The following is a 17,909-nucleotide window of genomic DNA, read 5'->3' as shown; positions in this document are numbered from 1 at the left end:
GAAAAAGTGAACAGAGAGGAAAAGACATGAAAAAGGTGGAACAATCTTGCACATTTGCATGAAAATGTGATATATAATCTATCTAAAAAAACGTTTTTGCACACAAAAACACTCCTGACAGATGAGATCCATGGAAAACCAACACACAATCAGCCATTTTCTGCTTATGCAACAATCTTTGTTGACTAATTGCACCCAAACGTCTGTGCCTGCGTTTCTTATTCACACACGGAATCAAACCCAGGAGCACGATGGTGCTCTTTGACAATCAGCAAGCGGATGAGTCACCAGGTCCTCCATGCATTACTCAACAGTCCTGTACATTAACCCAGAAGTTTTAAGGTGCGTCCATTGATTCACAACGTCAGCTCAAACACAGAATAACACACAAGAAAAACAATCCACCTTAAGCTGCCAGTGGCCTTTGAGAGGCACAATGCATGTTCTACCTTGCTCAGGTTGAGGAGTAAATATCTTTCATTCGTCTTTCATTCTTCTGACAGATTCTCTGAGATGCATCTGCACAGAAACTTAAATCTACGGTGGAAGAGAGAGCTCAACGCACTGCAAATGAAGAAAACACATGCAACTAGAAAAAACACGATCAAATCATCAATTTGACGACACATGCGCTGCAAAAAGTCACAACACATGCAAATACAGCAACGACATGTTTCCAGGGGACCCAAAAAAGTGATGACATAAAATCTGCTACTCATCAGTGGTGAGGGAACTTCACAAAACATCGAACCACAGACAGATGCATCACTTTTTTGCAGCGCACGTGTCGTCACATCGATGAAGTTGTTGTCTTAATTTGTTCGTGTTCTTTCTATTCTCGGCCACCTTATAAACCGACCCTGTTCACCACGGACAGGTTGTTCTGTATCAATGTTTTTAATAGTCCAGATTATTAAAGGACTTGTGTCCATTCACCGACATCACTCAGTGCCATGCTAGTTGCAATCTAATGCATCCGTGGTATCGTCCAATACCACTCATCTCTCTGTGAGGATGACTGTGGTGTAGTTTTCTTAGCGTGTTGAAACTATTCATGAAGTCAAGTCGAACGTTCACTTATAGACGACTTAAATGTTACATAACCTTCGAAACAAGCCACAACTTAACTTACGAGCAGACGTCATAGTTGATGAAATGAAAATGGTTTCAAAAGAACCACATATGCCCGAATACAACTCTGTATCTGTACTTTTCACTTTGGGAAACACTGTTTTATAGCTAAGCTACTGCTTTCTTGCTTATTTGAGACTATTGTACAGCTCTTAAATCATTAGCTTAGCGAGGTATGAGACTGAAACAAGGGGGAAAAGCTAGCCTACGCGCCTGCTAGCTGTAGCTACATTTTTTAGCATGAGGTCGACAACTAGCGGTTTCTTGAAGCTGGGGGAGCTAGCATGGCCAAAACATAACACCTTACAGAGGTAACGTGCTTTTATACCAGTGTTTGTATTTATAAAACAAATGAGATCTAAAACTAAATCTCACAAATAAGTTTAGACATTTTAGCCATCCATCGCTTCTAGTCTTAATGCCAATGTAGCAATGTGGCTAGGTAGGATGTTGTTTTGCTCACGATGGCTTCCTGCCTAACGTTAACAGTGAGAGTAACGTTCGTGAAGATGGACAGGGCTAACGTTATATTGAAATAAACCGGTGTTAACAATGACTGTCTTTGTATTTATCATTAGATCAATGTGTCCCGTCTGTCCTGCAGTTGTGTCTCCATTATCTATGATTATCCATTAGCTGATATCGTTTGTCACTGTAATAACTGATGACAACTCCCAGGGGAAGGTTTTTAAGCCCTCTCCCAGTGAAGGGCCCTTCATATCAAGGGGTTAGGGCCAAGGGAGAGGGGCCCTAAAGTATGTGGGCTAGCTATGCCTTGCTTTTTGTCTCCATGCTAAGCTACGCTACCTGGCTGCTGGGCGAGCTTCATATTTAGCATACGGACATTAAGGTGGCATCCTCTCAGGAAGGAGAAACAAAGTCAATTCCCCCAAAATGTCTATAGTAGTATTTCTATACCACTATAGAGTCTGTGGCCTTTGTCTTTATCTCCACAAACAGTGGAGACGTAGCTGCAGAGAACGTGCCGGCTACAGCTGGAATCTAAAAAATTAGATTTTCCTCTGGAATCAGCAGAAGTGGATCTGGTTACAACTGTGCACCCTGAATCCCCCTCCTCTTCCTCTTCCTCCTGCTGCTGCTGCTGCTGCTGTGTGTGTGCACCCACTGAACACACAGCCACACTGAAACTTTTCCTGCAAGATCCAAAACACACTCCACACTTGGACACTCCACCACCATTATTATTATTATTATTATTACCAGTGTGTGCATGTGCATGTGTGTGTGTGTGTGTGTGGAGGCGTGCATGAGGAGGAAGAGGAGGAAGAAGAAGAAGAAGAGGAAGCAGCACACACAGAGAGAGAGACAGAGGATGGATCCATGGATCACTGCTGCTCCTCAAGTGTCTGCTTCCCACACCAGTCAAGGTTAACAAGCCGGAGCTGCTGGTGTCTGCGTCGGCTGGAGGAAAAAACTGGGGAGGGGTGAGGAGGTGGAGGTGGCGGGGGTGAGGCGGTGCAAACTACCCGGTGTGATGATGATGCAGACGCGGGCTGCACAGCCACTGTGGCCCCCTGAAAACACCCCCCCACCCCCTCCAACCCCCTTTCTCCAACCACATCCCCACTCAATGCAGACAATTCAACACGAGGAGAGGGGGGGGAATTAATCCTGCAGCTTTTTTTTTTTTTTTTTTCACATGCACAATAAATTGCAGCTACATGAGAATAATATATATATATATATAAAAAAAAATAAAACAACTCCCACTATTCCGGCCTGCAGCATAAAGAAAACACACACACACACACACACATAGGAGTTCAATGGTGGATCAGCGTGCAGCAGGAGCATCCGTACCTTTCTCTCCATCACTATGCGCGGTTTTTTGGGGAAGGGGTCGCCACTCAACAACAGCAACTGTCGGATGTGTCTGTGCGGAGGTGTCCGGGTCCGGGCTCGGAGCTTCTCTTCCTCAACTTCCTCACGGCTCCTTCTTCTTCCTCCTCCTCTTCCTCCTCTTCTTCCTCAGGCAGCAGCGGCTCTTCCTCTCTATCTCTCTCTCTCTCTGTCTCTCTCTCTCTCTCTCTCTCCCTCCTCCGATCACTTCTCCATTACTGGACAGCGAGGCGTCTGATGAGCGCTGCTGGCCTGTGGGACGCCGAGCCGGGGATGGAGCCAGAGCCCGGATTGGTGAAGCCTCGTTCGGGGGAAGGGAGCAGGGGCGCAGGCGCAGGTTCCTCCGCCGGGGAGTCGATAAAATGAAAAAACCCAACCAGCGGCAGGGAGCGTCAGCAAATTGTACTCGGGGTTTTTATTTTAGAGGGAGGGAGGCACTGTTGTAAAAAATATATATTTTTTAAATGTTGAATACAGGCTGTTTAGAAAAGCTTGTGCAGCAAATAGCTTTTTATTTATTGGGTGTTATGCTTTAATGATGCACTAAATCAGCTCCCTAACTAAAAAAACATGCACTTTACTATAAGGCACCATCTAAGTTATAACTGTTATTCATTTCATTATGGATTTGCCAATTATTTGTAGAGAAGTTATAATTTAAATATAATCCACTGACTGGTTTGGGCCTTATGTTGTCCACCTACCTTCTGTTCTGGAAAAGCATCTGCAAATAATCAGGGTCAATGTCCCTTGATAAAGATGTTATCAATAAACATTTATAATAATATAATATTACTGTATTAGATAGACAGATGTAAATGGATGGATGGATAGAACAGATACAATGAAAGAAAGAATGATAAAAGATAGATAGATGGACATAGTTCGTTCAGTTTGACTCATATTTTCTTTGTTCATCTTCAACTAACAATTTTCTTCATTACCAATTTGGTAAACATGAGTAGTCTATGAAATGTGTAAAACTCAGTCATAAGACCTGTTAAAAGTCCCTAAAGCCCATTTTACAGTTACAGTCAGTTTGGCATTTTAAATATTACTTAAACAAGTTGATCCACAGGTGACAAAAACACTTAGCCTTCATTGCTAAGTACGACAGACTTCAGGAAATGTAAACACGCCACAATTTTATTCAGTGATGCATAAAAACAGCATAAAAGTAAAAGGATGGAGGAACAGACTACTTGCTGCTGTTGGCGTCTTTTGAAATGTTTTGGTTGTCAAGAACTGTAGCTAATGATTTAATAAAAAGAAAAATATAAGTGGAAACACTTGAGTAAAATATGCAGCAGTTTAGTGACTGAAATGGTTTGAAAGCAAGAGAAAATCTCATCCTTCCTTTAACCACGACATGAATCCTCATCAGGTGAACAAGTTGAGTGTGTGACCTCTAAACACTTTAAGGCTTGAGTAAAGAGTTCTTCAGAAAAACGCAGCCCCACATCTGGGTCATAGCTTTGTTTGGAACAAAGCTTTCTCTCCGCAGTGCAGCCCACTCCTACCTACCCACCAACTCAATCAGCAGAGGCTCACTACTGAAGCTTTGGCTCGATACCAGCGAAGAAAACAAAAGGGTACCCGGCAGCTGAAACGCTGCTTGGCACACTGGTGGAGAATCTCAAACAAGATCACAATCTGACAAACAATCTGCTGCTGAGATATGAGGTATTTTGATAAGAAGTGTTTGGACTGATGTCAACAGTTGTTTCCTTTACATGGGGAATAATTTGCTTTTTATTAAATTGTCTTCGATGAGGGAGTGGCCACAGATGAGACAAGGAAAAGAAAACACTCTGGAGCTTTTCAAAATGTTTCACCTTCAGAATCTGAGCAAGTTCAGATCCACTTTAATATCTTAATTCATGAGATGACTTCGCTCAGCACTCCTTCTATTCCTCCTCCGAGATTCGGGGAGGTAATCACATCTGAGAGATTTTATTAAAATGATATTTTATTAGATTTGAAGCTAGAGGGATTCTTATTGATCCTTGATGAACACAACGGTAAAAGCTTTGGCAGATGTAAAGTGATGTTTCTGAGCAAATCCTGAGGTTTGTTCTGGGCTCATCTTAGTCCTGGACGTCAAAATAATCTATCACAGGCTCTTCTTTAACCATCTTGGACCAGGAAGCTCCGCTGGTGACCCTGGAGGAGAAGAAATGAGAAGAAATGAGTTTCGAAAGAGGCAGGGAAATCCAGATAAAGTTAAAATGACTGAGGAGGTACAGTATGAGGTAAGTGTGATTCTTAAAGCAACACTAAGCAGCTTTTTTTTTACCATAAAACAGCAGCTTCAAAATTAATTTAATGGTTCAGTGACTTGGAATATGGAGAATATTTCCTCTTTCATTCCCTCTCCTCACCCTGAACGTCTGTTCTCAGTGTAACTTTGGTGAGTGGCTACGATCTCCTGTGAGAAGTTTGGAACTGCTGGATAGTCGCAGAATCAAGTCCAGCAGGTTTAAGAGTAATGCTGGTCTGTAGATCCGTTAAAAAGACTTAGAAGTCAGTAAAAACCAGCGTTTATCTCTAATATTCTGTGAGGAAACGTTAAATATGAAGAATTCTACACAGGGTTTGGTGGATTTGTCACAGCGGCAGCTCATTTGTTAAAAGGAAGCCAGGGATAAGGAGGAATCAGGGAAGAAGACTCACTTGCTGCTGTGCTGTTTGATATGAGCGATGGGAGGAGGGGCTCTCCCAGCCGTCTCTCTGTCTATCAGTGACGTCAGGGTTGAATTTGGACACGTCGACTTCCCCCTGAACATTATCAAGACACACAGACATCCTCAAATCCACAATCTACACTTCATTTTCATTAGCGTGGCTCTTTGTGTATTTTGGAACCGAGTTCGTACTTTTGGGCTGTGATGACCACGTTGCGTTTGGGCTCGCTGTCGTAGCTCACGCTCTCCACGCCGTAGACCTCGGCGAGCTCGTGGATGATCTTCCGATGCTCTCTGTTCATGGGCGGGAAACAGTGGCTCCTCTTTGGCTGTTTTCCCTGCAGACATCAGTAATGCATGTCCATTAGGGATTTCTACTGAGAGGCATTTCTAAGCTTCGCTGACCTGCTTCAATCTGTCCTCAATACGACTTTCACTTTTGGAGTTAGTGTTCATTTATATACATTTATGCAGTTTTAATGGCAAAGAATTCTCTCTAATGGTTAACTTAGATGTCATGTTAAAATATGCTGATAGAAAATCCACATTTCTGACTTTTCTAATCACTGAACTACATCTGGAATTTATTCTGTGGGTCACACGAGAGGAAAGCAGAAAAACGTTTCTACTGCACAATATCAGATTTATTTAAGCAGGCTTTCTTCCAACTGTTCTTTTCTGGTGAATTTAATTATAATGTTTCATTTTCAACCTCTTGAAAGTATTCAAAGGATTACATAAATCTGATGGTCAATAGTCACGTTGTCATGCAACCAGTGAAGCCAGGTGGAAAGTAGTTTGTTTTAAGGGTTCACATGTCAGAAAGGCGGGGCTCCATTGATCTAATCAGTCAGATCATAGAGGTGCAAAGAGAAAAGATGGCTTCTCAGTGATTTAGGTTAACTCTAACCCTGTGTACAGATCCAGGTCCACAAAGAAACGATTTTCCTAGTTTCTTTTGGAGGAACCTGCTCACAGCCCTGACCTCAATCCCATCCAACACCTTTGGGATTGAGTGGAAGTGCGTGCAGACATCGTCCCCCATCACCCAACATCAGTGTTCGACCTCACTAATGCTCTTGTGAATGAACGAGAGCAAATCCCTGCAGCCGTGAGCCAAAATCTGTGGACGCTTGTGGAGTGATTTCAGCGTCCACATACTTTTGGGTTTGTAGTGTATGTGTGGCCTATTTTCTGTTAGCAGGGTCACTGAGCGTGTTTGACAGGACTTTATATAACAGCATACTCACAAAGGAAAAAGGTGGAAAACAAACGCTGGCATGAAAGTGGTCAACCTTCTTTGCCAGAAGATTGTTAGAAAGCGTTCCAGCTAACTTTCGATGGACGAGATTTAATAATCTTGTTTTTTAGGAACGTAGAAATCCACACAATACGACCGAAGGTGGAGAATGAAGTCAGTAATGAAACAAATGTGTTTGCAGCTAATTTAAGACGTGAGAAAAGAACATAAAAACCTTTTAGAAGCCGACTCCACAGCCGTTAATATTTCCACTGGTGATTTGTTGAGTAAAAGACATTCAGGAGGTGATAAACAATATTTTATATTTGGCAAGAAATGAAAGCAACAGCGACCTTGTCCGCCTCGTCCCTAATTCTCTATATGCACCAAACAAAGCAGAATACAAAATAAAAAAAAGTCATGTATTTTTCCAGCTGCCCCATGAGGTACCTACTAATTTAGCCCTGGCTTAGAAACAGTTACACGAGAGGCTTGGTTGTACTGGGAGGAATCTGCAAGCTGCCGCAGCTGGTTCCATGTTGGAGGTCCACTGGAGGATTGACCAAGCTCAGAAATAACTGAATATACGACAACTGGGTCAGTGTGCATGCATTAATGTCACACCCAGCCTAGTTTTGAAGCTGTATTTTATATTATTTGAAAGGTAGTTTTCTTCCCAACCAAAAGTAAGATCATGAATAGATCCATGAAACATGTAAGATGCTGTGATCTCCAGTAAAAAGGAAGAACGTGATTATATTAAAGAAAGGAAATCGAGGGTTCAGCATCTTTCATGAAGAATCTTGTTGTGTTAGAAGCTCAGTTTGCGTCAAAGGTTTTCCTTGAACTGAGCCTTGATTTCGACATGAAACAACCACTTACTAAGGATTAACTTGAGTGCAAGCTCAGGAGTTTAATCAATTTTTCCTCCAGTAACTGTTGCCCAAGTGCAGTGGGCTACAAACACAACCACTAGAGGGAGCATCGCATCCAAACAGAGGTCATCCAGCCTGTAAAATCCACCATTTTGGCAAAAGGATTCCCTGACTCACCTTATTAACCAGCTCCACGAGATTCTTGATCTCCTCTTCTACGTCGGTGACAAATCTCAGATCTTTCCTGGAAAAAGGAAAAGGACAAAAAAAGAGACCCGAGGAAATTAGGTTAAACATTTATTGTCTGTGAAGCTACATAATAATTTAATAATAACAACCAATAAGGACAAATGGTTTCCATGAAAAGTGTCAGACCTGGCGTCGTCTTTGAGGCTGTCGCTGTATATGGAGGGGGAGCGGACGTTGAAGGGGTCAGAGGACGAGTCTATCTGTAACGCCTCGGCCAGGCGCCGGTTTCTTTCTAAGGTAGCACACTCCAAGTCACATTCAAGCCTGAGGAGAAGAAAGAGACACTCAAGGTTTCTGTCGTAACATTAATACTGCATGGGAGTGTCATCCATTATTTTTCCTCCGTTTTTCTACCTGGTTTGTTTCAGCTCCTTCTTGGTGAGGAGCGGGCCGATGTCCATGGATTCGCCGAGCTGCATGTCAGACAGTTTACTGGCCATGGAGATGGCCGTGTACCTGAAGTTCATAAATATGATGTTTCAACCCCTTCATACTCAGAAGTCTAATGGCGTTATAGAGGTAGAGGCACGAGAAGAGAGAAACTGACCTCTGATAGGAACTGGTTGCTTCTTGGCAGATGACTGTTTCCTTTCTTCGGCCGCAATCACACTGTAGAGGGACCTGTGGAAAGGAGGGAGAGTTAGACTCGACTAGAAGTGTAAAGAAAACACAAGGGATTGTGGAAGCAGACAAACTCTCTTTGGTTTGTGAGCTGCCATTTTGAATCCTAGAGCTACAGATTTTTTACCAGCGCCATGTTGGTTTTTTAAAACCAAAAGTATCCATATTTGGAGAAGCAGGGGTGGAGTCTGACCAAGATGGATGGTACTAGCAGTCAATCACAGAGAACCCACACCCCAATGCATACAGTGTTTTATCGACTATTTGATGCTAAATGGCATTATCGTTTACAAAATAAACATCAGGCTGTATTGTAGCAGACTTGAAACTAACGATCGAGATCATACACTCATTAAGAAAATGTTTACTGACGTTATAAATCAAGTAATTTTCTCATCGACTTCTATAGAAACTGACTTCTTTTTGCAACCAGTAGCAACCCTCTGCTGGTCATTTGAGAGAATGTAGGTTTCAGGCACTGCTTCCTTTTCTGGACCTGGAGTCTACATCAATGTTTATATACCGTCTATACTTGTAGTCACAGCGAGACTGTTAACTTCAGTCATTAAGGAAATGCAACACATTCACAAAACTGAGTTTTTTCACTGAAAACACTTTAGTCAGGGTCATTAGTTATTTAGTGAGGAGAAACGTTTGATGGTGGGAACATAAGCTCCGACTCTCTGTGAATACAGATGTAGCCGAGACCATCTGCTTAAACTTTGTCACCCATTTCTCAGCCACCAGAAGTCCAGCTGTTCTCAGTCACAGTGTTTTGTACCTTGGCAGTGCAGGTGCTGCGTGGGCAGCTGCTGCCTTTATGACAGGGAACAGCACACGGGTGGCCACAGTCTGGACGAGGCAGCGTGCAGGGCTGCTGGCAGCTGCCTTCTGCCAAGCAGTCGCCCCGGTGGCAAATCCGTCTGCAGCGGTGCATTTCACACGGCAGCGCTTTGTTACATGTCAGGCCGCAAGAAATTTCTTGAAGATGACATGGGATGTTGCTGCGTTGCTGTAAGTAAAAGAAAAAGAGCATCACTTCACTTTACTCTCAAGAATAATGACAGAATATGAGTTATACACACGAGCTCTGGGGAAGTTACCTCATGCTTCCCCATGCACCATTTCTGAGTGAGGTACGTGCAAGGTGGACACTTCTCTTCACTGTGGCAGTTGTGAAACACTAAACGAGAGGAAAACGTTAAGGACATATTCTTGGTTTAAACACGTGTGAACGCTTATTGTTATATTCTACCTGGGTGATCACACTCGTGTCTCCTTGTGCACAGACTCTTGCACTCGGGTGGTTTGGTGCCACAGGAGATGGGTGGGTACAACACAGAGAGCCCGCAGTGACACGTCAGCTCATCAAAACCTGCAAACGGAAGGAATCACGACACACTTGAGCTGCTACTTAAATGCCAACTATAATAATACAGATGGAACCAAACTAAAACAAAAGATGATGTAAAAACCTTAATTTAGTATTTTGGAATGACAGAATAACTATGTGGTCTGACTGAGACTTGGCTCCTAAACACTGTCGGACCACAGAAAATGACTCACTGGACTGCCAGCAGGGTTCACAGTTGCCACGGTGACAAGGATCCTGGCAGCGGTGGAGGCCACAGTTGAGCTTGTAGCCGCAGATCAGGAGACACTTGTGCTCCGCAGTCTGAATGGATACAGACAGAAACCAGTAACACAACCTCATATGGTCAGTTTGCACAGATTGTGAGGCCTTGAATACACAACACAGGAAACGCTCATCACTGTTATTAGATGTAAACTGAACTGTATTTTAAGTGCCACCTCCAGATGGTGCAAAGAGGAAACGGGAACAGGCTATCGTCTGGCTCCTAGTTTATTGAACAGATGCAACAGACAACACAACAACTGTTGGGCCACAGTAAAGCTGTACAGCTAATTTTCATCTGTGGTCCCTGAGCAGGAAAAATAAAGACAATATGGAATCGTCATATAAAAACCTCAGGTATTCAAAGTAGCTCAACAAGCCACGTTTGCTTTTCATTCTTGAGGTCTGATTGATTTGTGAACAAACAGGACACAGACTCAGATTCAGCGAACACTCACCACACAACACAGCTCCCCACACTTGTGTCGGCCACAGGAGCGTTTCTTGTTGCAGCGCCTCTCGCAGGTGAACACAAGCTCCTCTGGAACACAAAGCATCAGTGTCAGGTACGGCTGAGGGGATCTTTTATTGATTTCATTTAATCTGAATTAGTGTAAATCTCACCCTCTTTCTGGATTGTCACACATGGGACTTCCTGAAAAACAAAGATTTTGAATTGTAGTGCTTTTCAATCCCAACCTTGGGGAATATCACTACTAACTCTCATTAAATCATCTCAAAATGTTCTAATTCCCAGAAAACATAACTGGGATCTGAGTCTTTTTAGCCACACAGCCTCCAGTGTGTAGATAAATATCTTGTAAAAATGTTTAGGAGTAATGGAAAAAAAACCTGGCTCTATTTTCCCAGCTGAATTCCTTCCACAGTTGGCTGCCAGTTGTTTGTTATAAGAAGACAACTTTCCAATCTTTGGTAACACACATTAAACAAATCAAGTGACAGTGACAAACACGTGTCCCGCTGGTGCTTCAGCCCACCTTGGTCTTGGAGCCACATCTGCATCTGATAGTAGAGGTCAGCGAGCAGGGTCCACAGCTGCCCTCGTGGCACAGCTTCTCACACAGATGGATGGTGTCTGAAATAACACACGTTTTGTTAACTCCTAACAAACTGTGTCAGCTCAAGGTAATGCACTTCCTGTTAATAGATTTAAAACAACAGAGCAGGAGTTCAAATCTGTTTCAGAATTAAAACACGAGCCAAACGGAAAAATAAAGAGATGTTACACACATGTTTTCAGGTCTCTCATGAGGCTCACAGAAATTCCCATCCTTAACCACTATTTGAGTTTCAGTAGTTCCTGGAAATGAGTGTGTCCATGCGACGGAACAACAAAGAACTTATTTCTAGTTGAAACCCTCTAGTCTGACTCACCACTCGAGCCACAGGCCAGAGGTTGGTTGCACGTCTTTCCACAGGAAGGGACGGGGTCGGAGCAGCTTTGTCGTTCTGAGTAGCCCAGCTCCAGGAGTTTGGACAGCAGCGTCTGGCTACAGGGACAAGTCTTCACCAGGGTCGGGGAGCGCGGGCACTGCTGGCATGGGCCGCGGTGGCACACCTGCTGACAACTGTGGGCCTCACAGTCCAACATCCTGCAAAGAGAGAGGCATGAAAGTATGAGTGGAACTGTCAGAGTGAAATAAGAGCTTCAGTATGGATGGATGAGGGACATTTTCAGTGCTGCGCCGTCATACTTACTTTCCACATAATTTTTGACAGGAGAAATGTCCTGAACCGTTAAATCCGTTTCTATCTGTCCCACACGAGACTGTGCGAGTTGTGACTCCGCAGTAACAAACTACAGAAAATAAAACCAGGAGAAAATCTGTTAAATTTAGGCCAGAATTTTAGTTATTTATTCTCATAATTACAAAAAGCTACAATGAGACAAAGGAGAATGTGTTTTATCCGTCACAGTGTTTCTGTTGGGGTGACACTTACCCTGCTGAACCTGCAGCTGGCAGGGCTGACACGCTCCGCTGTGACACACCTGTGAGCAGGTATGTTGTGCACAGTTGAGTAAAGAACTGCACACGTCGGCACACTGGAGCACGGTGGCCTGGCCACAGCGCATCGGTTGACTAGAAAGAGATCAAGCAATAACAAGATGTCAACACTCAAAGCAACAGGGAAATATTACCAAACTGTGAAGAGGATCACAATAAAAACAGAAGGTGACATACCTGGTCTTCCCACAGACGCAGGATTTGGTTATGAAGGCAGGACATTGTGGACAAGGCCCAGGGTGACATAAGCTGACAACAACAAAGTATTAAGACAAATTATTATCTCTTTTCAACTCATGTATATAGAGAAGTTTGTAGGATTTAATGGCGATGTTACTGACTGCAAACAAGTGAATAATAATAATAATACAGTAATAATAATTATTATATATATTACATTTCTTCTTTCTCAAGACTCACATGTTACAGGGGTGGTTACAGTCCAATCCACTTCTCTTCTTTCCACACAGGTCGCCACAGCTGTGAGGAATCTCAGTGCGCTGCCACTCCGGGTTTGTCATTTTACCTGTCAATCAAATGAATACAAAAGAAATGAGGATGTTGTGAGGATATAAGAATCTCACAGGAAATAGTTTTACTGAAACTGACTGATTTAAGTTGAATTTAATTACACGAGTGCGGCCATCACTCACCACAGAAGCAGGTGTAGAAGGTCGGGTTTTTCAGTGAAACGTTCTGACACGCTGGACAACGCCAACCTTCTTCTGAATCTGAAAAACAGGATCATCTCGAGACAATAAGACACATTTCTAAGTAGCATAACATGTAAAGTAATGTCATGCAACACAAAACACTGATGAAACAGCGGGAATACCAAAGCAGTGTTTTGTTAACAGGGCCACAATAAGCTCCCCCTGGAAAGCAGACACCCGACACAGCATTATGACAGGGTGTTATGTTACAGGGACCTATTGTATGTTCTAAGCTACTGTGCAGTCCTCGCCGAGCACAGTCCTGGTCAGCGTAGCATAAAGAGTTCAGAGAGTCCAGAGCAAACACCCAGATGTTATTTAAAGGTCATACCGTCCGCCTGAGAGGCCGGAGATCGAGCCCATTTCTTGATGCAGTTCAGGTGGAAGACGTGGAAGCAGCTCTGGCAGCTCCACACCGGGGCCATGAGTCGGATGATATCGCAGCACACCATGCACTCATACTTCTCTTCGGAGAGCTGTTCAATCAGACACCCTGTGGGGGGGGGGGGAGATCAGAGGCTCAGAAGACAGCAGAAAATAACCTGCAATTAACTTCTTTAACTAAAAAACAGACCTTTTGCAGCTTCATCAGAGAAAATTCATGTTCTAATAAAGTCTGTTCACGCCCAGCGACTTAAAAAAATAGGACGATGTGTATAGAATGATGTACATGTCACCTACAAATTTAAATAATAACAAACCTACATGTTTATTTGATTAAAGATGAACTGAAAGAAGCTCACTGCTGAAAAGAGACGGCGTGACGTATAAATCATTTAAATAAATCTAATTTTGAATGAGCATTAGGTTAAGTAGAGACAAACACCTGTTTAAAGATGATATATTATGACTGGAAGGGCAGTCGGAGAGAGAGCATATACCTCCGCCGTGGCTAATACCCTATCTCACAATGTTAAAGAAAATGAATAATCTATTTTCATGATCTGTCCCCTTAATCAAATCGGCTCTAAAAGTTAATGGGTTCTTCCTCTGCCCATTTCCCTCCTTTCCACTAAGTTTCATTAAAATCTATTCAGGTGGTCATCCTGCTAACAGATGATATAATCTCTTTGGCAAAGGTAAAGATTTTTAAGGTTACCATGACATCCTGTACTGATAATGGTGATACAAAGGTCAGGGCAGTTTTTTTGTTTTGTTTAATTCTAACCTGTCTGTGTCTCATTGCTCTGTGGCATCTTGTCCCACTTCCTCAGATCAGGTCTGTGGTTTTGAGGCTGTGTCCGTCTTCCTCCTCGGGCCTGGAGGGGGGTGTGTCTCCCCGAACCTCCTCCAGCTTTACTAGTTGGATTCTGAGATGATCGGCTACGGTCCGAGGTATCTCGACCAGCGGCTCCCCCCTCTGAGCCCACCTCCTCTTGAGACGCTGGTTTAGGCGGTTTGATCGGTCCTTGTCGTCTCTTTGTCTCAGTGTCTTTCCTCTGATGATCATCAAGCTGAAAGTCTGGACCTGCTCGGTTCCTCTGAGTTCTCTCTCTTATTTCTGACGGCTGTTTCTTTGCTTTGGTGTCATCTGACCTCTGAGGCTCTCCTGAGGTGTTGTTCTCCTTTACGTGGGTTCCCCTCTTGTTTTGTTCTACTCTCCTCTGCTCCTGGACAAACTTCCTGGGTTTTTTCGCCCACGTGTCCTGGTCTTCACTGGCGTGTTCTGAATGTCGGCTCACATCTTCTCTTCGCCAGTTCGTCCTATCGGGTCTATCCATGGGATGTGCACCTGCGTGGTAGCCACCTGCACCTCTGTTGCTGCCACTGTGGGAGGAATAGTCACCTCCAGGTCTTTGCCAGCCGGAGCCGGAGTTTCCATTTTCGTCTCTATTCCCGTCTCTCCTCCCTCTCCCTCTGCCTCGTCTCCTGGCTCCCTCCTCTCTCTCGTAGGGAGGATGCTGATGCTCTTCATGATTTGAATTATTAGAACTAGACGGGGGGTTAAAGCACTGCTGCAAGTGTCCCAATTGTTGAGAAGGATCATAACTGTTGCCGCTCAGGTTTCTGTCATTGTTGTATCTGGGTCGACCTCGTCTGGATTTGTGCTGATGAGGCTTTTCGTGTGACGTCCCATTTGGATTGAAGTCAGGTGGGTCTAGAGAGAGAGAAGAAGAGACGATGTTAAAAACCTGAAGGTGTTTGTGCATCAATCACAACCTAATACAGTCACAGCAACTGTACAGTAGTTAACAGAAGAGAGCAGGTTATTTCACATATGAAAAATAAACTTGTCATCTCTCTGGTAGACATGGTTTCAAAACATTTCTTTTTCATTTCTGCATTTCAATTTCCTGTCATCTGTCAGATCTCGTATCTGCAATGAGCAAATATTGGTCGATATATCTTCCACTTCCTTATTACTCAGGCTTTAACCTATTGTATTTACTTCTAACTTAGTCTTTTATAGAGAATAAGACAAATAGAAAAGGGGAATCGTTGTGTCGTGGTTCCACAAAACTAAATAAAGACAAGAACAATAGATCAATCTGAGCAGCAATAGAAAAGTGTAATAGTACAATAACCCAACTCTACAAATAAAGAGATACAGGTTAAGATGTTATAGTTTGTGGAAATATGAACTTTATAAAATATATGTGTATATCGACATAAGGTCAAAAACGAAACCAATCAAAAGTTACCAGAGCTTAAAAACAGCCCAAATAACATATAATAATAATTTTTATTTAAGTAAAGCAATATGGGAGATATGAGCAGACATCAACAAACTTATAATACAGATTTATTATTTATATATAACTGGATTTTGACTATGATGTTTTCATGTTATGTGGACTAACTTCTGTTTTAGGGACTTTGACATATGTTCAGATTAATATCAGGCCCATAGTTATTTTACATATTTAATAATCATTGAGTAACGATCGAGACAAACCTGACAAATGAAAGAACAAAACACTGGAATCACTGCGGGCTAAGATGTTAGCTTAACTTCTGTTAGCATCTGGACTTCAAAGTCCACTCACTGAGATGCTAGGCTAGCATTAGCAACGAGCTAAAAAAAAAGAAGTGCATCATTACTGAGGGGAGTGAGCTGCTGGGTGAGGTTAGCTGCAGCTAGCTCAAAGTTCAGGAGGGGCTAATGAAGCTAGCTGCTAAACTCAAGAGTGTGAAACGTCAGATTATAACTTTAAAGTAAATATTAAAATCAGTTCAGTTGAGTTCATGCAGTTTTAAGTTTCTCCTCAGGAGGATGAGCAGTTACCTGAGGAGCCTTCAGCCATTCAGCTCCAGCTCCCGGTTGTTGCTTCTCCTGCGTCGCGAGTTTTGACAACAAAATGGTGAATTTCCCCCGAAATGTCACGTGAGTCCGGGCGTCTGGAGGGAATCTGGATCCTCTCCGCTTTTCTCCGGACGTGAGAAAAGAGACGAGCTCGTTCAGAAAGAGTCAGAAACCTGCCGCTGGCGCCTCGGCTCACGTTTTCAATGCTAACGAGCTACAGGCTAGCACGGGCGACGTCAAGCCGGCGGGAGTGAAGAACCGGAACTTCCTGTTGGGAGTTTCAAAATATGAAATACAAAATAAGTTACACACTGGCAGGTATATTCAAATTTGGATCACTTGTATAAGATTTTAATTTTAATTTTTAATTAAAGGCTTTATTTAAAATATATATCATTTATAATATTCATAAACTTAATCTGAGGCTGTTATTAACCTGAACATCCACAGTAAACCATAAACAACTAATAGGTATAGTTGAGAAATTAAATTATTATTGTTATTTTCTCCCCAAGAGAATCTCAGCTAAAATAAAATAAAATAAAATAAAATAAAATAAAATAAAATAAAATAAAATAAAATGAAAATAGAATAAAATAAAATTAAATAAAATTAAATAATATATTAAATACAAAATTAAATAATTCCACCACATGGCCACATGATGGCGCTTTATGTTTGAGTTTACTATGTTTGAGACTTCTCTGGTGGTGGAAAAAAGTATATAATAATAACAATAATTATAATAATATTAATAATGAAATGTAAAACTTTAGGCCCCAGTTTAGCTTTTATAAGTTGCACATACACATTTATTAAATAGTTTTTTAACCCACTATAAATATAATAGTCGTGTTTAAGTGTTTAATGTAAATTACTATTAATCAGAAATGTATCATCTGTTATGAAAACATACAGCAGTGAATATTAATGTGTTTTCTGATATTGACTTTCATCATCTGTTTAAACAAAGTTAACAAATACACAATAAAACACTTGAATGTGACACTATAATGTGTAATAAACCATTTATTAAATGTTTATATGCAGCTTGTCAAGGTTGAATATTGAGTGTGATCGCATTTTATATATTACTGCTTATTTACCACAGGTAGATTCTTTGGTGTTTTCTATAGATTTACACTGTATTAAAAAGTTATTAGTGGATTAAAACCTGGTGTAATTGAAAGATTTCCCTCTGCGACCACTGGTTCAAATGTATTATAACTAAGTAAAGCTCTAATATAAGATATAGTGTTTCCCCCTGAACAAGCCGCTGTGTGATCTCTGCTGTGAGAACGAGGCTCAGTGTGTCTGTGGATATTAATACAGGCGGGTGAGAAGTTGGTTGAAAAAGAAGGAAACAGCTTTTGTTTCTTCGGTGGCAGAGATCCCGTCTGTCTTTTGTGTTGCTCAGCAGAAGTAACCAGATCCTCAGTGAGGTTAAAGTACCAGTGCACCAATATAAAACCTGTTCACCTAAAAATCCTGCTTTTAAAAGATATTCTTAGAAGAAAGTTCTCATAGTGTCACAAATAAAAGAATCATTCTGCAGAAAACTGGCTCCTGTCAGTGATATTTTATAAAAGAAACTATTATAGCAGTGTGCAGGACGTAAGGATCTCTATT

At 42.1% G+C, this 17,909-nt stretch overlaps 2 protein-coding genes across 2 annotated transcripts in view; both read right to left on the bottom strand.

Moving 5' to 3' along the window:
• smarcd3b (SWI/SNF related, matrix associated, actin dependent regulator of chromatin, subfamily d, member 3b) overlaps positions 1–3,309 on the bottom strand; it is a 35,920-nt gene extending 32,611 nt beyond the window's left edge. Inside the window, exon 1 of the mRNA XM_035143101.2 lies at positions 2,953–3,309. Coding sequence (XP_034998992.1) covers positions 2,953–2,964 — 12 coding nt within the window. The 5' untranslated portion in view covers positions 2,965–3,309. The remainder of the gene's footprint in view (positions 1–2,952) is intronic.
• An 810-nt stretch (positions 3,310–4,119) lies between these two features.
• nfx1 (nuclear transcription factor, X-box binding 1) lies at positions 4,120–16,550 on the bottom strand. The gene is made up of 23 exons (XM_035142763.2): positions 16,263–16,550; positions 14,205–15,134; positions 13,368–13,529; positions 12,977–13,054; positions 12,744–12,849; positions 12,501–12,572; positions 12,259–12,398; positions 12,016–12,115; positions 11,692–11,909; positions 11,295–11,392; positions 10,921–10,951; positions 10,755–10,837; positions 10,227–10,335; positions 9,916–10,035; positions 9,764–9,843; positions 9,442–9,672; positions 8,587–8,660; positions 8,394–8,495; positions 8,166–8,303; positions 7,968–8,034; positions 5,868–6,013; positions 5,665–5,769; positions 4,120–5,154 (listed from the first exon to the last, which is right to left on the bottom strand). The coding sequence occupies exons 1-23, from the start codon at positions 16,279–16,281 to the stop codon at positions 5,079–5,081; spliced, it is 3,285 nt and encodes a 1,094-aa protein (XP_034998654.1). The 5' UTR covers positions 16,282–16,550; the 3' UTR covers positions 4,120–5,078.
• Positions 16,551–17,909: the final 1,359 nt, after the last annotated feature.

Source organism: Hippoglossus stenolepis, chromosome 19 (assembly GCF_022539355.2).
Source record: "Hippoglossus stenolepis isolate QCI-W04-F060 chromosome 19, HSTE1.2, whole genome shotgun sequence".
NCBI lineage: Eukaryota > Metazoa > Chordata > Actinopteri > Pleuronectiformes > Pleuronectidae > Hippoglossus > Hippoglossus stenolepis.
The sequence above is the reverse complement of the archived record's forward strand: the minus strand, read 5'-3'. Positions and strand labels throughout refer to the sequence as shown.